This window comes from Pollachius pollachius (assembly GCF_949987615.1).
Source record: "Pollachius pollachius genome assembly, chromosome: 17".
Classification (NCBI taxonomy): Eukaryota; Metazoa; Chordata; class Actinopteri; order Gadiformes; family Gadidae; genus Pollachius; species Pollachius pollachius.
The window spans coordinates 7,310,316-7,327,209 of NC_136950.1; the positions used below are offsets into that span (position 1 = coordinate 7,310,316).

The 16,894-nt window shown below is 47.0% G+C and overlaps 1 protein-coding gene across 1 annotated transcript in view; it reads left to right on the top strand.

Moving 5' to 3' along the window:
• Positions 1 to 16,894, top strand: part of myo3a (myosin IIIA) — a 49,381-nt gene that overhangs the window by 20,149 nt on the left and 12,338 nt on the right. The window contains exons 5-20 of the mRNA XM_079754369.1: positions 708 to 784; positions 2,068 to 2,213; positions 5,990 to 6,055; positions 6,210 to 6,365; positions 7,011 to 7,052; positions 7,589 to 7,682; positions 9,086 to 9,202; positions 10,269 to 10,373; positions 10,882 to 10,965; positions 11,437 to 11,639; positions 12,327 to 12,425; positions 12,547 to 12,661; positions 13,617 to 13,743; positions 13,922 to 14,132; positions 14,622 to 14,769; positions 16,406 to 16,559. Coding sequence (XP_079610495.1) covers positions 708 to 784; positions 2,068 to 2,213; positions 5,990 to 6,055; positions 6,210 to 6,365; positions 7,011 to 7,052; positions 7,589 to 7,682; positions 9,086 to 9,202; positions 10,269 to 10,373; positions 10,882 to 10,965; positions 11,437 to 11,639; positions 12,327 to 12,425; positions 12,547 to 12,661; positions 13,617 to 13,743; positions 13,922 to 14,132; positions 14,622 to 14,769; positions 16,406 to 16,559 — 1,944 coding nt within the window. The remainder of the gene's footprint in view (positions 1 to 707; positions 785 to 2,067; positions 2,214 to 5,989; positions 6,056 to 6,209; positions 6,366 to 7,010; positions 7,053 to 7,588; positions 7,683 to 9,085; positions 9,203 to 10,268; positions 10,374 to 10,881; positions 10,966 to 11,436; positions 11,640 to 12,326; positions 12,426 to 12,546; positions 12,662 to 13,616; positions 13,744 to 13,921; positions 14,133 to 14,621; positions 14,770 to 16,405; positions 16,560 to 16,894) is intronic.

Here is a 16,894-nt window from a genome sequence, read left to right on the forward strand (position 1 = left end):
AAACTATTAAAAGAGTGTTGTTCAACCTACACACATTTGTTTCAGAATCATCTGAAGACTCATCCCATCAACTGACTCAAGCTGTTCTTTCAGCTCTCACAACACATGTTTTGTGTGTCTCTAGAACCTCTACGACTTGGTCAAGCATATTGGTTTCGGGCAGCCCTTAATCACGGTTTCGGTCTCATGGGGCTTCGGCCAACACATTATAAGACCTCGCCTAAACCTAAGCCCTCCAAAGGGACGAGGCAAAACTCCCCCAGAACCCAGGAGGGGGACCCCTCAAGAAGGAACCCAGCCCCTTTACCCTAAACATGATGACGAGCCAAAGTCAAAAACAGTATTGGCTGGGGGAAGCCCCATCTTTTCCCCTTCCCTGGGATTTCAAAATGAACCCTTTCTACGTGGATGCATTGACCGGTGTGTTGGAGGTCAGGTCAGCTGGGTGTCAGAAGTCATGGTAGCACAGCTCTGATCCCCATTGATCCACTGGCTACAGCTAGCTTAGGAGCTGCGTCAGGCTCCGCCGCACACAGGCCTGCCTTTATCTGACTTTGATCGCATACTATTGGCTGCTCCCGGCCGTGTTGTATCACCAGTCCTTTTGGATTTGAATCTTCTGCCAAACGTCTCAATGTAATGAAACACCACACCATTGTGGTCGATGACGTCGTCGTTTTTATTATCAATGCTCTGTGCGTCCGCAGGTGTATCGGCCCAGCTGACCAACACCAGGCTGAGGAGGAACACCTCGGTGGGAACCCCGTTCTGGATGGCTCCAGAGGTAGGACCCCTCCACGAAACACACCCAGACCCCCACTGAACAATACAGATACACTGGGTCGCACAGGTCAAGTAGACAGGAAAAACCCTGCCAACTATTGAAAGGTTGAAGATCTAACTCACTTAAACCCAGCAGAGAACCGAGATCCCCTGCGCTTGCGTCTACGCCACTTAAGTCCTAAAGTGGCCCCAGGTGCCCTCGTAAAATCCTTGAATCCAATAAGAAAAGTATATTTGAGAGCATAAGGAGGCAAATTAGAGGTCCTTTACATAAGGTTTGCATGATGGACAAATGGATGTAGTCTATTTCACTCTGTCCTCCCAGATGCATGTGGGAGTCGGAGATTTAAATGACATTTGACTCGCGTTGACCTCCATCATGAAGAGGCGTTTCGTCGAGGTGGAGTCTCTGAGTTTGAGGATTCAGGTTCAGAAGTTTTTGGATGTTCGCTGGGAAATAATTGATTATGCATCATGAACACCGAAGGAAGAACGCTTTCTTTGATGCTGAACCGGCAAACGCTGGTTCCAGGTTGCGATAGATAGCATTGTCCTCGTGTGGATTGATCGTGATTTTTCAGGCTGTAGGTAAGGTTGTTAAGATGCCGAGTTTTAACCGTTGGATATGTTCCATTAGATAACAACTTTATCAATTAAGTTGAGTTGAATAATAAGCTATCACGTTACCAATATTCACAGGTTTCTACAAATGAATCCTGTTGGATTTTTCCTTGTTACTATAAAGCTTTGAAAGTCTCCCCTTGTATAAGGTTGAACATGTATTGTTATTATTGGAAATATTCATGGGACTACATACTTATTTCAATCTATCAAATCTCTGCAGTCTGTGTATTTCAGAAATGCTTAGAAAAGCTTTTATTAAAGAATGAAATGTGACTACAGTATGCAGTGTGTCTGTGTGCTCCAGGTGATTGGATGTGTATATGTATGTGTGTTTTTTGCAGGTGACAGAGTGTGTATATGTATGTGTGTGTGTTGCAGGTGATAAATTGTGTATATGTATGTGTGTATGTTGCAGGTGATAGAGTGTGTATACAGTATGTATGTGTGTGTGCTGATGATACAGTGTGTATATGGATGTGTTTGTCGCAGGTGAAAGAGTGTGTATATGGATGTGTGTGTGTGTGAGTTTGTCTGTTGTGTTGCAGGTGATCGATTGTGCATATGTATGTGTTTTTGTTGCAGGGCTAAGAGTGTCTATATGTATGTGTGTGTTGCAGGTGATATAGTGTGTATATGTGTGTGTGTGTGTGTGTGTTGCAGGTCATCGCATGTGAGCAGCAGTTAGACACTACCTACGACGCCCGCTGTGACGTGTGGTCTCTTGGCATCACCGCCATCGAGCTGGGAGATGGAGACCCGCCCCTCTCAGACCTCCACCCAATGAGAGCACTCTTCAAAATACCCAGGTATGCCCCCAGAAAAATACCCAGGGACCCTCCCTCAAAATACCCAGGGACCCTCCCCCAAAATACCCAGCGACCCCCTCCCAAAGTAACCAGGTACCCTCCCCTTAATATTAAAGTACCCCAAAAATACCCAGTTACCCTGCCCCAAAATACCAAGGGACCCTCCCACAAAACCAGGTAACCTCTCAAAAATACTCAAGTACCCGAAAAAAATACCCCAAAAAGAGTTGAACTGTAACCAAAAAGGTTTGGCAATCATCCCAACAGTTCTGCAATGACCGGACTGCACCTACATTGCGTTCTACTTACCTGTGTTTTACTATGGCCACTCAAAGCGCTACGCAATCAGCAGCTCACATTCCCACGTTTTTACCCAGACGCTGGTCTCAACCAAGCAAGCCAGCAGCCAGCTTGTTTGGGGCAGTTAGGGTATCCATATCCATGATTCCCAACTTTCTTTGGGAGTACCCCTAATCCAGTCCTTGTTTCTGTATATTTCTGTATGCTGTGTATCAAATTGTCCCGCATACCCTGAGGGATTAACTGGTAAACACTCATCTCATAGAAGGATGCCAGAGTGAACAGATTATCATACGCTTGTGCCCTATTATTGTGGCTGTTTGTTGCTGCCGACAAGCTGTGAGCGTCTGTAATGATTGTGTTAAGCAACACAGACGAGGAGCTTGTCAAGACGGTTTATAAATCACACTGCCCTTCCTCAGGGAAAGCCCACATCTCCCCGGTTAAAAAGAAGAACTGTTAATTCATCGTTTAATTTCCATGCAGAGCGCAGGCCACTTGGCTGGAAGCGTGTTCCCTGTACAAAGGTCTATTCAGGCTGGGGGCCTGGCGGTGATACAAAAAACAACATCCAATACTAATCTAAAAGAACCATTTTCAATCTGCAACTCAATAGGGCTGATTCGCCCACTCTCTCTCTCCCTCTCTCTCCCTCCCTCTACCGCCTTCTTTGTCTCCCCTGCCCCATTCTCTCCCTCTCACCCAATCCCTCCCCATCCCCCCTCTCATCCTCTATCTCACCCTCCTTCTCTCCCCCCCTCCCCTCGATGTCATCACCGCCCTCTCTCTCTCACTATCCCCAGCCGTCTCTCACCCCCAATTCTCCCTCGCTGCCCCCCTCCCCCCCTCTATCTCCTTCTCCAAGCCTATCTGGGGCAGAGAGCCTTCGGCTGACAAAGTGCAGTCTTTCCAATCTGAGAGCGTGGCTCTCTGGTGCTCTCCTCTGCCAGGGGCTTGGCGTGACGCATCTCCCCGTGCTCTGGCTCTCCTGGGTGGGGGACGAGGCCGGTGCAGGCAGCCTCTCTGCTCACCCCCGTCTGGGTGGATGGAGGCTGTGAAGGTGAACAGTAATTGTTTACCTTCTTCTGGTCTGAGGCCTGAGTGCTCATCGCGGCTGTTAGCTCAATGCAACAGCGGCGTTTCGCGATTACGTGTGCATGCCCACACACATGCACACACACACACACACACACACACACACAACCACGCCCCCGTCTGGGTGGATGCATGCACGGACAGAAAGCACTGTGTCCATCAGTAACCTTCGACAGTTTTGTTATTCTCTTGCTTTCTGTCTTTGTCTCTCTTATTCTCTCACACATGCACATGCAAACACGCACACACACACATGTACATACACACACACACACACACACACACACATACACAAATAAATACGCACACAAACACACTGTGGGTGTTAAGGCCAGAGGTTGTGTTAGCTGTCCTGTGAGGTAGCCTGAGGGTACTGAACCACAATCTGTCCCAGAGCTTTGTCGCATTCAACCTGATGGATGCTCCCAGCATCTCTCTCTCACTCTCTCTCTCTCTCACGCTCTCTCGTGCTCTCTCTCTCTCTCTCTCTCTCTCTCTCTCTCTCTCTAACTCTCTCTCTCAGTGTTCGCATCGTCCACATTCTTCAATCTAGGCCCCAATGTCACACCGCTCCGTGGTTTGAATCTGGTTGAATCTTGGTTCTCTCTCTCTCTCTCTCTCTCTCTCTCTCTCTCTCTCTCTCTCTCTCTCACACACACACAGTGTAATGTAATTATTAACTAATCTAAGTTTGTAGATTTGAAATCCAATGTAAATGTTATCAAACACGCTGAGGAGCTAGCTAGAGACTACAGGGCTTTTCTAAACACACAAGCAGAGCAGCTTCGGTAAAGATTGAGCCTGTTTTGTATGTGGACTGCAAATATAAGTGCCTCCTGTCCTCTCTGCCCTACCTACTCTCCTCCCTTTCTTCTCCTCTCCTCATGTCTCCTCTCCTCTCCTCTCTTCTCCTCTCTTCCCTTTCTTCTCCTCTCCTCATCTCTCCTATCCTCATGTCTCCTCTCTTCTCCTCTCCTCTCCTTTCCTCTCCCCTCCTCATGTCTCCTCTCTTCTCCTCTCCTCTCCTTTCCTCGTGTCTCCTTTCCCCTCCTCATATCTCCTCTCCTCTCCTCATCTCTCCTCTCCTCTCCCCTCCTCTCTTCTCTTCTCTTCTCCTTTCCTCTCCTCATATTTCCTCTCACGTCTCCTCTCCTCTCATCTCCTCATGTCTCCTCTCCCCTCCTCATGTCTCCTCTCCTCATGTCTCCTCTCCTCTCCTCTCCTCATATCCTCTCTCTTCTCCTCTCCTCGTGTTTCCTCTCTTCGCCTCACCTCTCCTCCCGTCTCTTCTCGTTTCCTCCCCATCCCCTTCCTCTCCCCTCTTCTCCTGGGCAGATCAAACAAACCCTGACTCTTAAAAAGTCAACGCATTAGCCGGAACAAGGCTGTGTTTAAACGGCCTCCTCCTTAGCGGTTATTCTCTGTGATAAAAGAGCGACGCACACTCTCTTGGCGGCTCCAATTAATGGCTGTCACAGCCCGGGGCTGGTAAATAGGCCCTACTTGCGCATTAGCAAGCGGGTATCGACCTGCTCACATCATCCCACTCCGAGATTCTCTCTTGTAAAAAGGTATTTTAACAGGATGGGGCATTAGAGCTTATTAGCGCTAGCGTGTTAGCATGTCTCAGCCACGGGGCCTTGTTACCCCTGGCTCTCACTCCCACCTCTGGGTCGACTCGATTGAGTTGCTTAGCGCCATCACTAGCCAGAGTTTGGCAATGAAATAGCTAAATGCTTTGGCTAGCTAGAGAAGGTTTGGTTGTCTTGAGATAGCTGCATGCTCTCCCTAGCCAGAATGAGTTTGGAGTGACTTTGATTGCTTGAACATTTAAAATTGTTTTGGCTAACCAGAGAAACTTTGGCTATAGTTTAGGATGGTTAAATGTTCTACCTAGCCAGGCACAAATTTGACTATGGTGTGAAATAACTAAATACTCCTCCTAGCGGGATATTTTGAGTATATGATACAATACTTAATTCTATCTATAAATAAATGATCTGGCTAGCCAGTGTATTGGCTATAGAGTGAAAAAGTTCAAACGTTTTGGGCAGCCTTGGACAGGCTCCCAGTGTCCACTCCCTTCATGGATGGTCCCATGCTAATATAAAGGGAGGTAGTGTACAAGAGACAGCCCCGCATAACCCCCCCCCAAACAGTGGATCTATCACTGTCACACAGTCAATGGCGGTTAATTTTGTGTCTGAAGAAAAACTTTCACGGCAACTCCCCGAAGAATAGGAACAGAGCGATACGTTCTGGCAAGGATTGTTCTGGCTGTATTCTCCTGAGAGCGCTGTCTTGGATCTGTCCGTTCTCTGGGGCCGGCCGGTCCAATCCAATCGCCTTTCCTTCCCTTCTTATCTTCTCTCCCCTCTCAGAAACCCTCCTCCGACTCTGCATCAGCCAGAACTGTGGACAGGCATCTTCAATGACTTCATCTGCAAGTGAGTCTGGTGTGTGCACATGTGTGGGGATGTGTATTGCCCACAAATGTGTGTCATCTGTAGAAATAAACAAAACAATGATGACACACTACTTGATTAGAAGAAAGTTCAGCAAAAAATGTTTTCTTTCTGTCCTTCCTTGTCTGTCGTCCAGATGCCTGATTAAGGACTTTGAGCTGCGACCCAATGTTCTGGACCTTCTCCAGCATGTTTTCCTTCAGCAGATCCGAGGTAAAGAGAAGGTCCTGCAGAAGCATTTGATGGAACACATCGACCTCAACCAGCAGCTTGGAAACATTGAGAAAACAAGGTAGATCCTCCTAAACACACTTCATTAATGGTTTCTGCTGGTATTTTATGTATTAATAACCAATTCTTTCTCCGACTGTTGCCGATTCCAAGTTGTGTTTCTAGACTGGAGACGTCATACATGTCTCCTATTGAATTCACTTTAACCTCGGACAGGGAAGTGAGGTTGTGGCGGTGTACACGTTCAGGAGAGAGCTACTAGGTTCGATTCACCAAGGTCCACAACAGGAATCCGCCTAACCAGCTACCTGCTCCCTTATGACATATGTCTGGATTCACTATATTATACTTTAATGCAAATGTAGAATCTAAAGGACTAAAGCAATCAGGAGCATTCAGCGCTTACAAAGATCAAGCATGATCTTTGTCTATTTTGGGGACACTCACTAATGAAATACATCCTTGTGTCCTGGAATCTGGGCCTACATTTAGAAACAAACCCAGACGTTTCTCCCAGCTGGATGTTATGCATGAAACTGCATTGATTTTCCCTCAAACCAAACAAAAGCAAGGAACCAATAATCCCTGTTGTTGCACCAACCTAATTGGCCCCATAATCCACACAGTACAGAAGCAGTTAAACAGTAGGCTTTACCAAACGCAAGCTAACCTAGCGCCACGCTAACGTCATTTTGTGTTATTTAAGCCATCATGGAAAGGCAGTCAGAGCCGCAGAGCAAAACGACAGGTAACAGATGACCCCCAACCCATCGTCAGCCCACTTACTTAGTTGCTAACCATCCCAGCTAACCAAGTCCTTTTAGACCAATCAGAGCCCTCTTCGTAGCTGTGATGTCATCCCACCTGGACAGTTTCCTCTTGTTGTTCTCCTCTAGTTGTTGTCATTTGTGTCGTAACTCATTCCAACTTCCTCTTCATCTCACTGGAAACATGTGAGCTATGATTTGTATTTGTGATGATTTTCCTTTAACACAAATCCAACTGGTTTATTGTGATCGTTCAATGTGAAATTACCATAATCCTATTAACTGTTGTCAAGTATAATGAACTGTTATAAACCAGACACAGTTAAATCTTTAAAAAGTTTGTCATCCCAATGACAGACTCACATTTCTTTTTATCATCTCCTTATATATTTCAATAGCCGGCCTACCAGTTCACACATTTCCATAGCTTGGGGGTTAATATGTGAGTGAATCCTTGGGTCCTCGGCTGATTAAATGTGAGGGCTTCTTTTAATATTCTTCTCACTTTGTTTCTTAGACATGAGCGTATCCACACAAAGAAAGGCAGCAACATGAATTCCTTCACAGACGTGGAGGTAGACGACCTAGCCACCCTCGAAGTTCTGGATGAGGTGAGAGACCTTCAAAGCCAGCCGTCGTTAATCTGGCTATTAGACGGTTAGACCTTGACTTTGGTTTCTATGACAAATAAGGAGTGGAAGTATCAGTTGAGTAGCTTAGGTTAATTTGATAAGAGTATGCTAATAGAGTATCTTATGAGCTATATTATATCCGGTCAAAGTGTAAGCTTGACCAATTTTTTTTTAACATAGAAAACAAGAAGATGACAGGGGCATTGTTGATGTTGGTCCAAATGTCATTTAGAGATATTCATCAACGCCAACCGCTCCACTGACATATTGATCGATCCTAACCGCCTCAGTAACCAACGGAAATTTCCAGCCATTCTTCATGATGTGAGGGGCGGACTGTCAGTTGGGGATGATAAAGCGTCTGGGCCTTGAAAGAGCGGGAAAATGAATCATGACATCACCGGGACATTACTGGTTCTCCGAGGGAGGCCTACATTTAGCTCAGCAGATAGAGTCAGACTGGAATAGACCTGTTTGTTTTAATGAATGTATTTATGGCCTTAGATGAGGTTTAGCACATTAATAATCGCTTTTTTTCTGCACCAGCGATGATGGACAGCCTGGACAAACTCGAGCTGTCACTGAAGAATAGAAGATAGGAAGGTGGAAAAGGAGGACTCAGGGAGAGAAGGCTGAACAGAAGGGAGGGAGTGAGGAAGGTAGAAAGTAGAGATGGAAAGGAAGGGAGGATGGAGGAAGGAAAAGGAGGATGGAAAATATTGGAGGGAGGAAGGAAGGAAGGATGGATGGATGGCAAAGGAAGGAGGAAGGAGAAGGATGAATCGTGACTTCACGGACCAAACGTCAGTGTTAGCGCCCTCACAGGAGTGTTCATTTAGCAGATTTAATCATCAGACAAAAGAGCCTTTTGGTTCTGATGACTATGTTCATAACATTAGATTAGGTGAGAACCTATCAGCGTAATCATCATCATCCTTTGTTGTTTTCCAGACGCGGGGGAAGATTACAATCTTATTGTTGTTGATAAGCATCCATTCAGATGAATCACTTTTTTAAAGAAGGAAGGATGGAAGGAAGGAGAGGAGAGAAGAATGAATGAAAAAGGAAACTGGGGAAGGGAGGGAAAAAGGACAGAAGGAAGGAAGAAGAGCAAAAAAGGAAGGAAGAAAATAACAAAAGGAGGAATGAAGGAGAGAGGACAGAGGGAAAATAATGAACGGAGGGAGGACAGAGAGAGAAAGAAATGAATTAAACAGAAGAAGAAATTACAGAGGATGGAGAGAGAAAGAAAGAATAATAAATCAATGAATAAAGACATGAATACATAGACACTTGAATGAATTGATTCACGAATGAACGAGTCAACGAATGAATAGTGAGAGGGGACTAAACCGGCGCGTGTTGACCCCTGTGACCTCCAGAACACGGTGGCAGACAACCTGCAGGGCCGCTATGCCAAGGACCAGATCTACACCTGTGTGGGGGACATCCTCATCGCCGTCAACCCTTTCCACCCCATGGACATCTACACCCCTGAGGTGAGTCGAGGCTTGGGGGGGGAGGGGAGGGTTGTTTGAGAGAGACACTTTCCTCGTGTCGTTCTCCTCTATTTGTTTTTTAAATTGCATCGCAAACAAATGATTTTGATTTTTGCTCCACATGACTTTATGGCCATTCAAGAAGGCAAAATAAGTGTGTGTGTGTGTGTGTGTGTCTGTCTGTCTGTCTGTCTGTACATGTGTATATGTGTGCATGTGTATGTGTGTGAATGGGTGTTTGTGTGTCCCTGTTTGTCTGTGTTTATGTGTGCATTTCTGTTTCTTTGTGTGTTTGTGTGTGTGTGTGTGTGTGGGTGTGTGTGAGTGTGCATGTGTATGTGTTGTTATGGTCAGTAACCCTGAGAGCAGCCCACCGCATCTCATTAGCCAGACAAACACATATACACACATACACACACACACGCAGGCACATGCACACACACACACACACACACACACACACACACACTTCCATGCTTGATGGAATGTGTTTTTCCCTTTTCAGTTATATTAATATTGTGCTGTGATTTTTAAGCAGTTCATTTCAATGTTCCCTTCATACCTAAGTAAACAAACAGAACATCATTGAAACAGTTAATAGACTAATAATGGTAGCTGCATTGTTATAATATTGGCTCTTTAATCACACGCTTAATTACAGAGTGCAACCAAAGAATTGTTACATGTTTTAAGAAGTCGCAATGTGAAACATTTTAACTCGCTGATATCTCAAAACTACAGGACATATTTGTAGTCAATGCTGATCAATGCTGATGTGATTTCAAGAATGTCATCAATAACATCACATCCTATAACTAATACAATAAACTCTCTTTGTTTACAAGAATCTTACTTCCACACTCCCCAACCGCTCCCACGCACAGTACCCAGCCCGCGAGCTACGCTAGCTGGCGTCACACCGATGCCCTGCCAGTCAGGGAGGACAGAACACTGTTAATGAGTTTTTTATTTCTGAAGGTCTCCCGCTGACCCACTGGGGAGTACCTGTGTTATCCACTCTGTGCAGTATTTTACCTATCTTACGATAACTATTTGATACTCCCAGTACTCTAAGAAGTACCTAGGGGCCGAACGCAAGGCCAACCCTCCACACATCTTCGCCGTCGCTGACATCGCCTACCAGTCCGGGGTGTCCGACAGCACGGACCAGGTAACGCCGTGCTTCAACATATTTTTCTGCTTATTATGTTATTAACAATATTAGGTCATTGTTAGTACTTTTTTTTTTAAATATGAAAGCAAGATCTCTGCTGTTTGATTCAATGCTGGAGGAAGAAACAAAGATATAGTAATAACAAGTAAATGGTTGATACACTTACTATTGTTGTATTTTAATACTATAGACTTAAAATAAACATATTTTAGGTCTGTAGTATTAGTACAGTAGTATATTATTTTAGTATACTGACATATTAACTGTCAGTGTTCAAGTTACCAGTATTATCTGTTATCCGATTGGCTTAAATGAATCCCAACACATATTCGTCATACATCCCCACTGACCACTCACATCCGACGTCAATTAAAATGGAACCAATCAGAACACAGCACAGACAGAGAGCGGCCACAGAGATCGAGTCGACTGATTAAGCGTCACCGATGCCCTGTGCTTGTCTGTGTTCCTGTTTAACTCTGTCGTCATGGCGCCCGTGTCAAAGTGTATCGTGATCAGCGGCGAGAGCGGCGCCGGCAAGACGGAGAGCGCTCACCTGTTGGTCCAGCAGCTCACCTTTCTGGGGAAGGTGAGGCGACTCAGCTACTGTCCCTTACGCCGCCCCCCCCCACCCCCTACACACACACACACACACACACACACACACACACACACACAGACACACACACACACACATCCCATAGCATAAGTCTCTAGTATGTTAAGCTACTTCGGATGGATGTTTTAACTAGCAAGTCAACAAGCTCATCAAACAAGCAGCCTTTATCTGTCTGAGGAAGCAAGGATGGAAGGGAGCAAGGAGGGAAGGTCAGACCCTGTAGATTTGCCTTGCAAAATAATCGTTGATTATAGTGCGCTACTAACCTTATAGACAACACACCTCAGGTTTGATTCTGACACGCGGCCCTACGCTAGACGTCTTTCCTTCTCTCTTTCTACCCGTCCATAAAGGAACAGAGGCCCATCCCAAACACAAACAACACAAAACAACATACCGTCATGCCCACTCGATTTCCGCCAACCTCCGTTTTGTATTTAGGCCAATAACCGGGAGCTGCAGGAGAAGATCCTGCTGGTCAACAGCCTGGTGGAGGCGTTCGGCAACGCCACCACCGCCATCAACGATAACTCCAGCCGCTTCGGGAAGTACCTGGAGATGAGGTTCACCAGCAGGGGCACGGTGGTGGGGGCCAAGATCTCAGAGTACCTGCTGGAGAAGTCCAGGGTCATCCATCAGGCCGCGTGAGAACCGTCTGTCTGTTTGTCTGTCTGTCTGTCGGTCGGTTTGATGGCCTCTGTCCCTCTGTTTACCTATCTGTCTCTCTCTGTCTGTCTGACTGTCCGTCCTTCCCACACCTCAAGGTGGTGTTAAGCCGGCTCTTCATTCTATTCATTCACACGGAGATGATGAGGTCATCGCTCCTGGACTGTAGTCCTCTCAGCAGGAAAACAATCTCACCAGGGATATGTTCTGATCCTGCTGGAATACGCTCTCTCTCTCTCTCTCTCTCTCCAGGGTAGAGCTAGTATTTGTCTTAAGACTCCCGTCTGGTCCATCTATCTTCTTTTATCTCTGTTCGTCTGGGGAGGAGGATGAAGGGTCAAGTGAAGGGCGGAGCTTATTTCCTGTGTGATCACAGATTGCTCACCCTGTAGCACTACGCTACTCTCCACTGAGAAATCTTACATTTTTGTTCAAAAATGTTAATAACAAAGAGCTTTCATGCATCCCAACATTTGGAATTTCATGCAGTTGCGTTTTTTCCCATAATTTAATAGCAGCTACATTATTCCTCTTGATAATTATTATCGGGGAGAAACTTTAAAAATATAGATTATTTAGTTGAAGACATTAATTAATCAAATAAATATATGTAAATTTGTATCTAGTATCTATTCTTAATGCATAACTATCTGTATTTGTTTCAGAGGAGAAAGAAACTTCCACATATTTTACTACATGTACGCGGGGCTGGCGGAAAGAAGAAAGCTTGCCCACTACAAGCTCTCCGACAGCAAAACACCCAAGTAGGTTTCAGCGAACACCACCTTCCCCTGAAAGAACATGATTTCCTACTCATAATGACCTTCCTGAGACGTTATTTGGACTTGACCTTATTTGGGCATTCTGCTTGCCTGTGTCCTGCAGGTATCTGTTCAACGAGCATGTTAAATTAGGACCTGACATCGTCAGCAATGCCTCTTACAAGGAGCAGTTTGATGCAGTGGAGCAGTGTTTCAAAGTCATCGGATTCACCCTAGAGGTAGGGAAGGCTGTGTTTCATTATGGGCTCAAGGGCCCAACTGTGTGCACCCAGGAACGCACGGTGTAACCTTGATCGGTAGTGGAAAACAGATAGAACCAGACACTCCCAGAAACCCTTACACAAATGCACAGAAGCACATACACACACACACACACACACACACACACACACACACACACACACACACACACACATTAATGTGCAAACACACAAAAACACACACTCAATCATGCAACAAAAAAATAAAAACATATACACATATATCTCACACACAAATCCTAAAGGAATTAATTAAAGTGTTATCAAATTATATAATATACAGTTTAATATAAAAAATACAAAAAAGATGAACATTTGCTGAACATTCCATATTGCCCGGTGCTACAGCTGTGCGATGCTAACTAGCCGTTAGCATAGCGGATGCTAATGAGGGTTCAGGATCCGCACGCCTCTGGGATCCGCTCGTCGATAACACTTATCCAGACATCCCTCTGCGCCGTGGACAGGACCGGCTCTCCGTCTTCCTGACGTGTGGAAGTCACAAAGCGTTTCAGGAGTGCATCGCTAATGGACGACTGAATTGATGATGAGCACCGGTGTTCAAACAGTCGCTGCCCATTAATATAGTGACAAGCGGCTAGTTAAGATGGAGGTGTGCTTCCGTCCATACGCTTGTGGTTGGCTAGCTCTCACGAGAAATAACTGTTAAACAGTTGAGGTGACTTGTTGAAGTTTAGCATGTGAAAATGAAAATATATACATTTCAGAAATAAACTGGTGGAGTCAACGTAGCTTGTTTAATTCTTAAACCGTCTTTGCTGAGGATAAACTAACACAGAGATTTGCAAGGTTATATATAGAGTACAGAATAATCGGTTTTATCTATAATCATGAATCCCTCAATAAAAGATTTGAGAAATCAAATCGATAACCAAGTGTTTCCATGTGTCAGGAGCTGGGCAGTGTTTACAGCACCCTGGCCGCCATCCTCATCTCCGGCGACCTGGAGTTTGCCGCCGTGGCGTCGGAACACCAAACGGACAAGAGTGAGATCTCAAACATTCCCGTTCTGGAAAACGGTGAGCGGACGAATCAGACACACCCCTCTTTCATTATGGGATCTATCCGTTGTGTGGTTGAGGGCTTCGAAACGAGGACAAATCCATAACCTTCATCATATCTCAACGAGCCCATGTCAAACACATGACAGTTCTATGCTACGACGAATGCTGACCTTCGACCTTTGACCCCCCCCAGTGGCGTTGCTGCTGTGCATCCGCTGCGACGAGCTGCAGGAGGCGCTGACGTCGCACTGCGTGGTGGCGCGCGGCGAGACCATCGTGCGACCCAACACGGTGGAGAAGGCCACGGAGGTGCGGGACGCCATGGGCAAGGCGCTGTACGGACGCCTCTTCAGCTGGATCGTCAACCGCATCAACGCCCTGCTCAACACCAACGAGCCCCTCGGGTGAGCGGCCGGACCTCACTTATGTCCAGGGGTCTTTGGGGCGTTTCAGAGGGGCCGGGGGCCACCAGCACCAGGGGGGTGATGAGGTGAAGACGGTCGATCCATCAAACATCTGGGTGGGGACACCATCCGCCATTTGAAATGGCTTTTGGTGGTTGAACACCCACACAACCCGGTGGCAAAATAGGGGCCCTTCAGAACTTTTCAGAACTTTTTTAACTGACCGGGTTCCAACTGGTTGTGACTGGTTGACACGCGGTTACACTGGATTTAAGCGGTTGTGATTTAACAAATGCACAATTGCTGAATTGACTCGGTGAAATAATAGCTTGGTCTTCTTGTGTATCTACCTTATCGTTGTTAATCAGTGCACTGATTAACAACGTGAATATGTCTGATCAATAACCCCCCTCCCCGTACACCTCCACCATTCCTCCACCACTCCATCCCTCCACATCTCCACCCCTCCACACCCCCCCCACCCACCAGCGAGGGGGACAACAGCCTCAACATCGGGATCCTTGACATCTTCGGCTTCGAGAACTTCAAGAGGAACTCCTTCGAGCAGCTGTGCATCAACATCGCCAACGAGCAGATCCAGTTCTACTTCAACCAGCACATCTTCACCTGGGAGCAGGTTGGGACCTCCTGCCTCGCTGCTCACCCATTCACAGTCATTCATTCATCTTATTACTACGTAGGTGCTCAGCAGATACGCTTATCCAAAACCACATACAGGCAAAAAAAAGTCCAAGTCAAGCAGACGAATGTAAATATCACCATAGTGACACCGCTTCACAATTCCAATTCCTGTATGAACGGCGACAACGTATCCATCGCCTGTCTTGCGGCGTCTTTAAGAGAGTGCAGGGGTCAGACTACATCGTCCGTCGTTTTTTATTCACGGGGTAGCATTAAGGGGGCCGGCGCGGAGTGCCATGGTCTCACGGGTCCATTTGGCCCTGGCCCTCTTCTGGGGGGCCCTCAGGGGCCCCTTGGTTGTGATGTTAAACGACGGGGTCCCCGCCCACGCGCTACAGCACGATATATCACTCGGCAATGAGGGTCAATTAGGAGCTGGAGACAGTCGGCGGGCAGCTCCCTCCCGGACCCGTCTGGCTCCCTGCCCAGGAATACAGTAGCGGGGTCGGGCTCTGGGGGGGGCGCTGCCGCTGTCGTCCATCCATGAGCAATCTGACGGCGGAGAGACATCATAAGTCATGATTGGATGGGAGCGGGAGGAGAATAATGTAAAGCATGACTGCATAGACAGCCTATTAACTCTCGGTGACGGGTTGGGCTTCATGTTGTTGCTGCAGGGGAAGTGGGCGCGGCCCTTTCGAACCTTCGGGAGAGAGGGTTGCGGAACTCCTCAAGATTTTATGAAACCTCTCGAAAGTTCTCTACAATTCTCCGGTAGTCCTTTGCAGACAATTATGCCGAATCATGTAATCATCTCGTTTATGCGAGGATGTTGAAGTGTCTATGCAGACGATATGGATAACGTTAGACTCCTAATCACGCCTGCTTGTCCCGAGATTACAACGTGATTAATTGATGTGGTTTGGGGGTGTTAATGTTATTATGCCTGTGGATCTGTATCAAACGGTGTGTTCATAACGCTCTATGGGTCGTGGGTCTAGGGTTTTTGTTCAGCGCTGTTAAAGTGTTTCATGGGTCAGGGAGATCCGTTTTGCTGTTTGTTTCATGTTGCGTTTTCCTCTGACCCGTAATGGTGCTGACTCAGAGGAAGACCTTCAGCTTCTGTTAGCCTCATGTGGTCAGCATACCTCACGGAAAAGTATGAGGCTCTGTGTGTGTGCGTGTGCGTGTGTGTGTGTGTGTGTGTGTGTGTGCTTGTCTGTGTGTTTGTGTATGTGCGTGTGCGTGTGTGCTTGTGTGTATGTGTGCGTGTGTGTGTGTGCATGTGTGTGTGTGTGTATGTACGTATGTGTGTGTGTGTGTGTTCGTGTCCTACTTTAACTTTGGCCTGTGCTGTTTTTGCCGACGGTTCTGTCCACTGGCTATAAATCATATTCTTTCCTGCTCCTTTACTTCGACATTATCAAGAAACGTGCTACAAGCAACAACAAGTATAGAATAAGAATCAGAAGCGAAACAATAAACTCGCTCTCTGTTGAAGAAAAGCAAGAACACCTCTTACAGACATGTTCAAATACTCAATAAAATCGGTGCTAAATACGATGTATAACGCAGGATGGAATTTAAGATCCTTTGCCTTCACCCAATACCCCCCCCAACTCTAACCCCAGGACGAGTACCTGAACGAGGAGGTGGACGTGCGGATGATCGAGTACGAAGACAACCGGCCCCTGCTGGACATGTTCCTCCAGAAGCCCATGGGCATGCTGTCCCTGCTGGACGAGGAGAGCCGCTTCCCCCAGGCCACCGACCAGACCCTCGTCGGTAAGACCCCCACCAGGCCACCGACCAGACCCTCGTCGGTAAGACCCCCACCAGGCCACCGACCAGACCCTCGTCGGTAAGACCCCCACCAGGCCAGCGACCAGACCCTCGTCGGTAAGACCCCCAACCAGAGACTAGACCCTCGTCGGTAAGACCCCCACCAGGCCACCGACCAGACCCTCGTCGGTAAGACCCCCACCAGGCCACTGACCAGACCCTCGTAGGTAAGACCCCCACCAGGCCACCGACCAGACCCTCGTCGGTAAGACCCCCACCAGGCCACTGACCAGACCCTCGTCGGTAAGACCCCCACCAGGCCACTGACCAGACCCTCG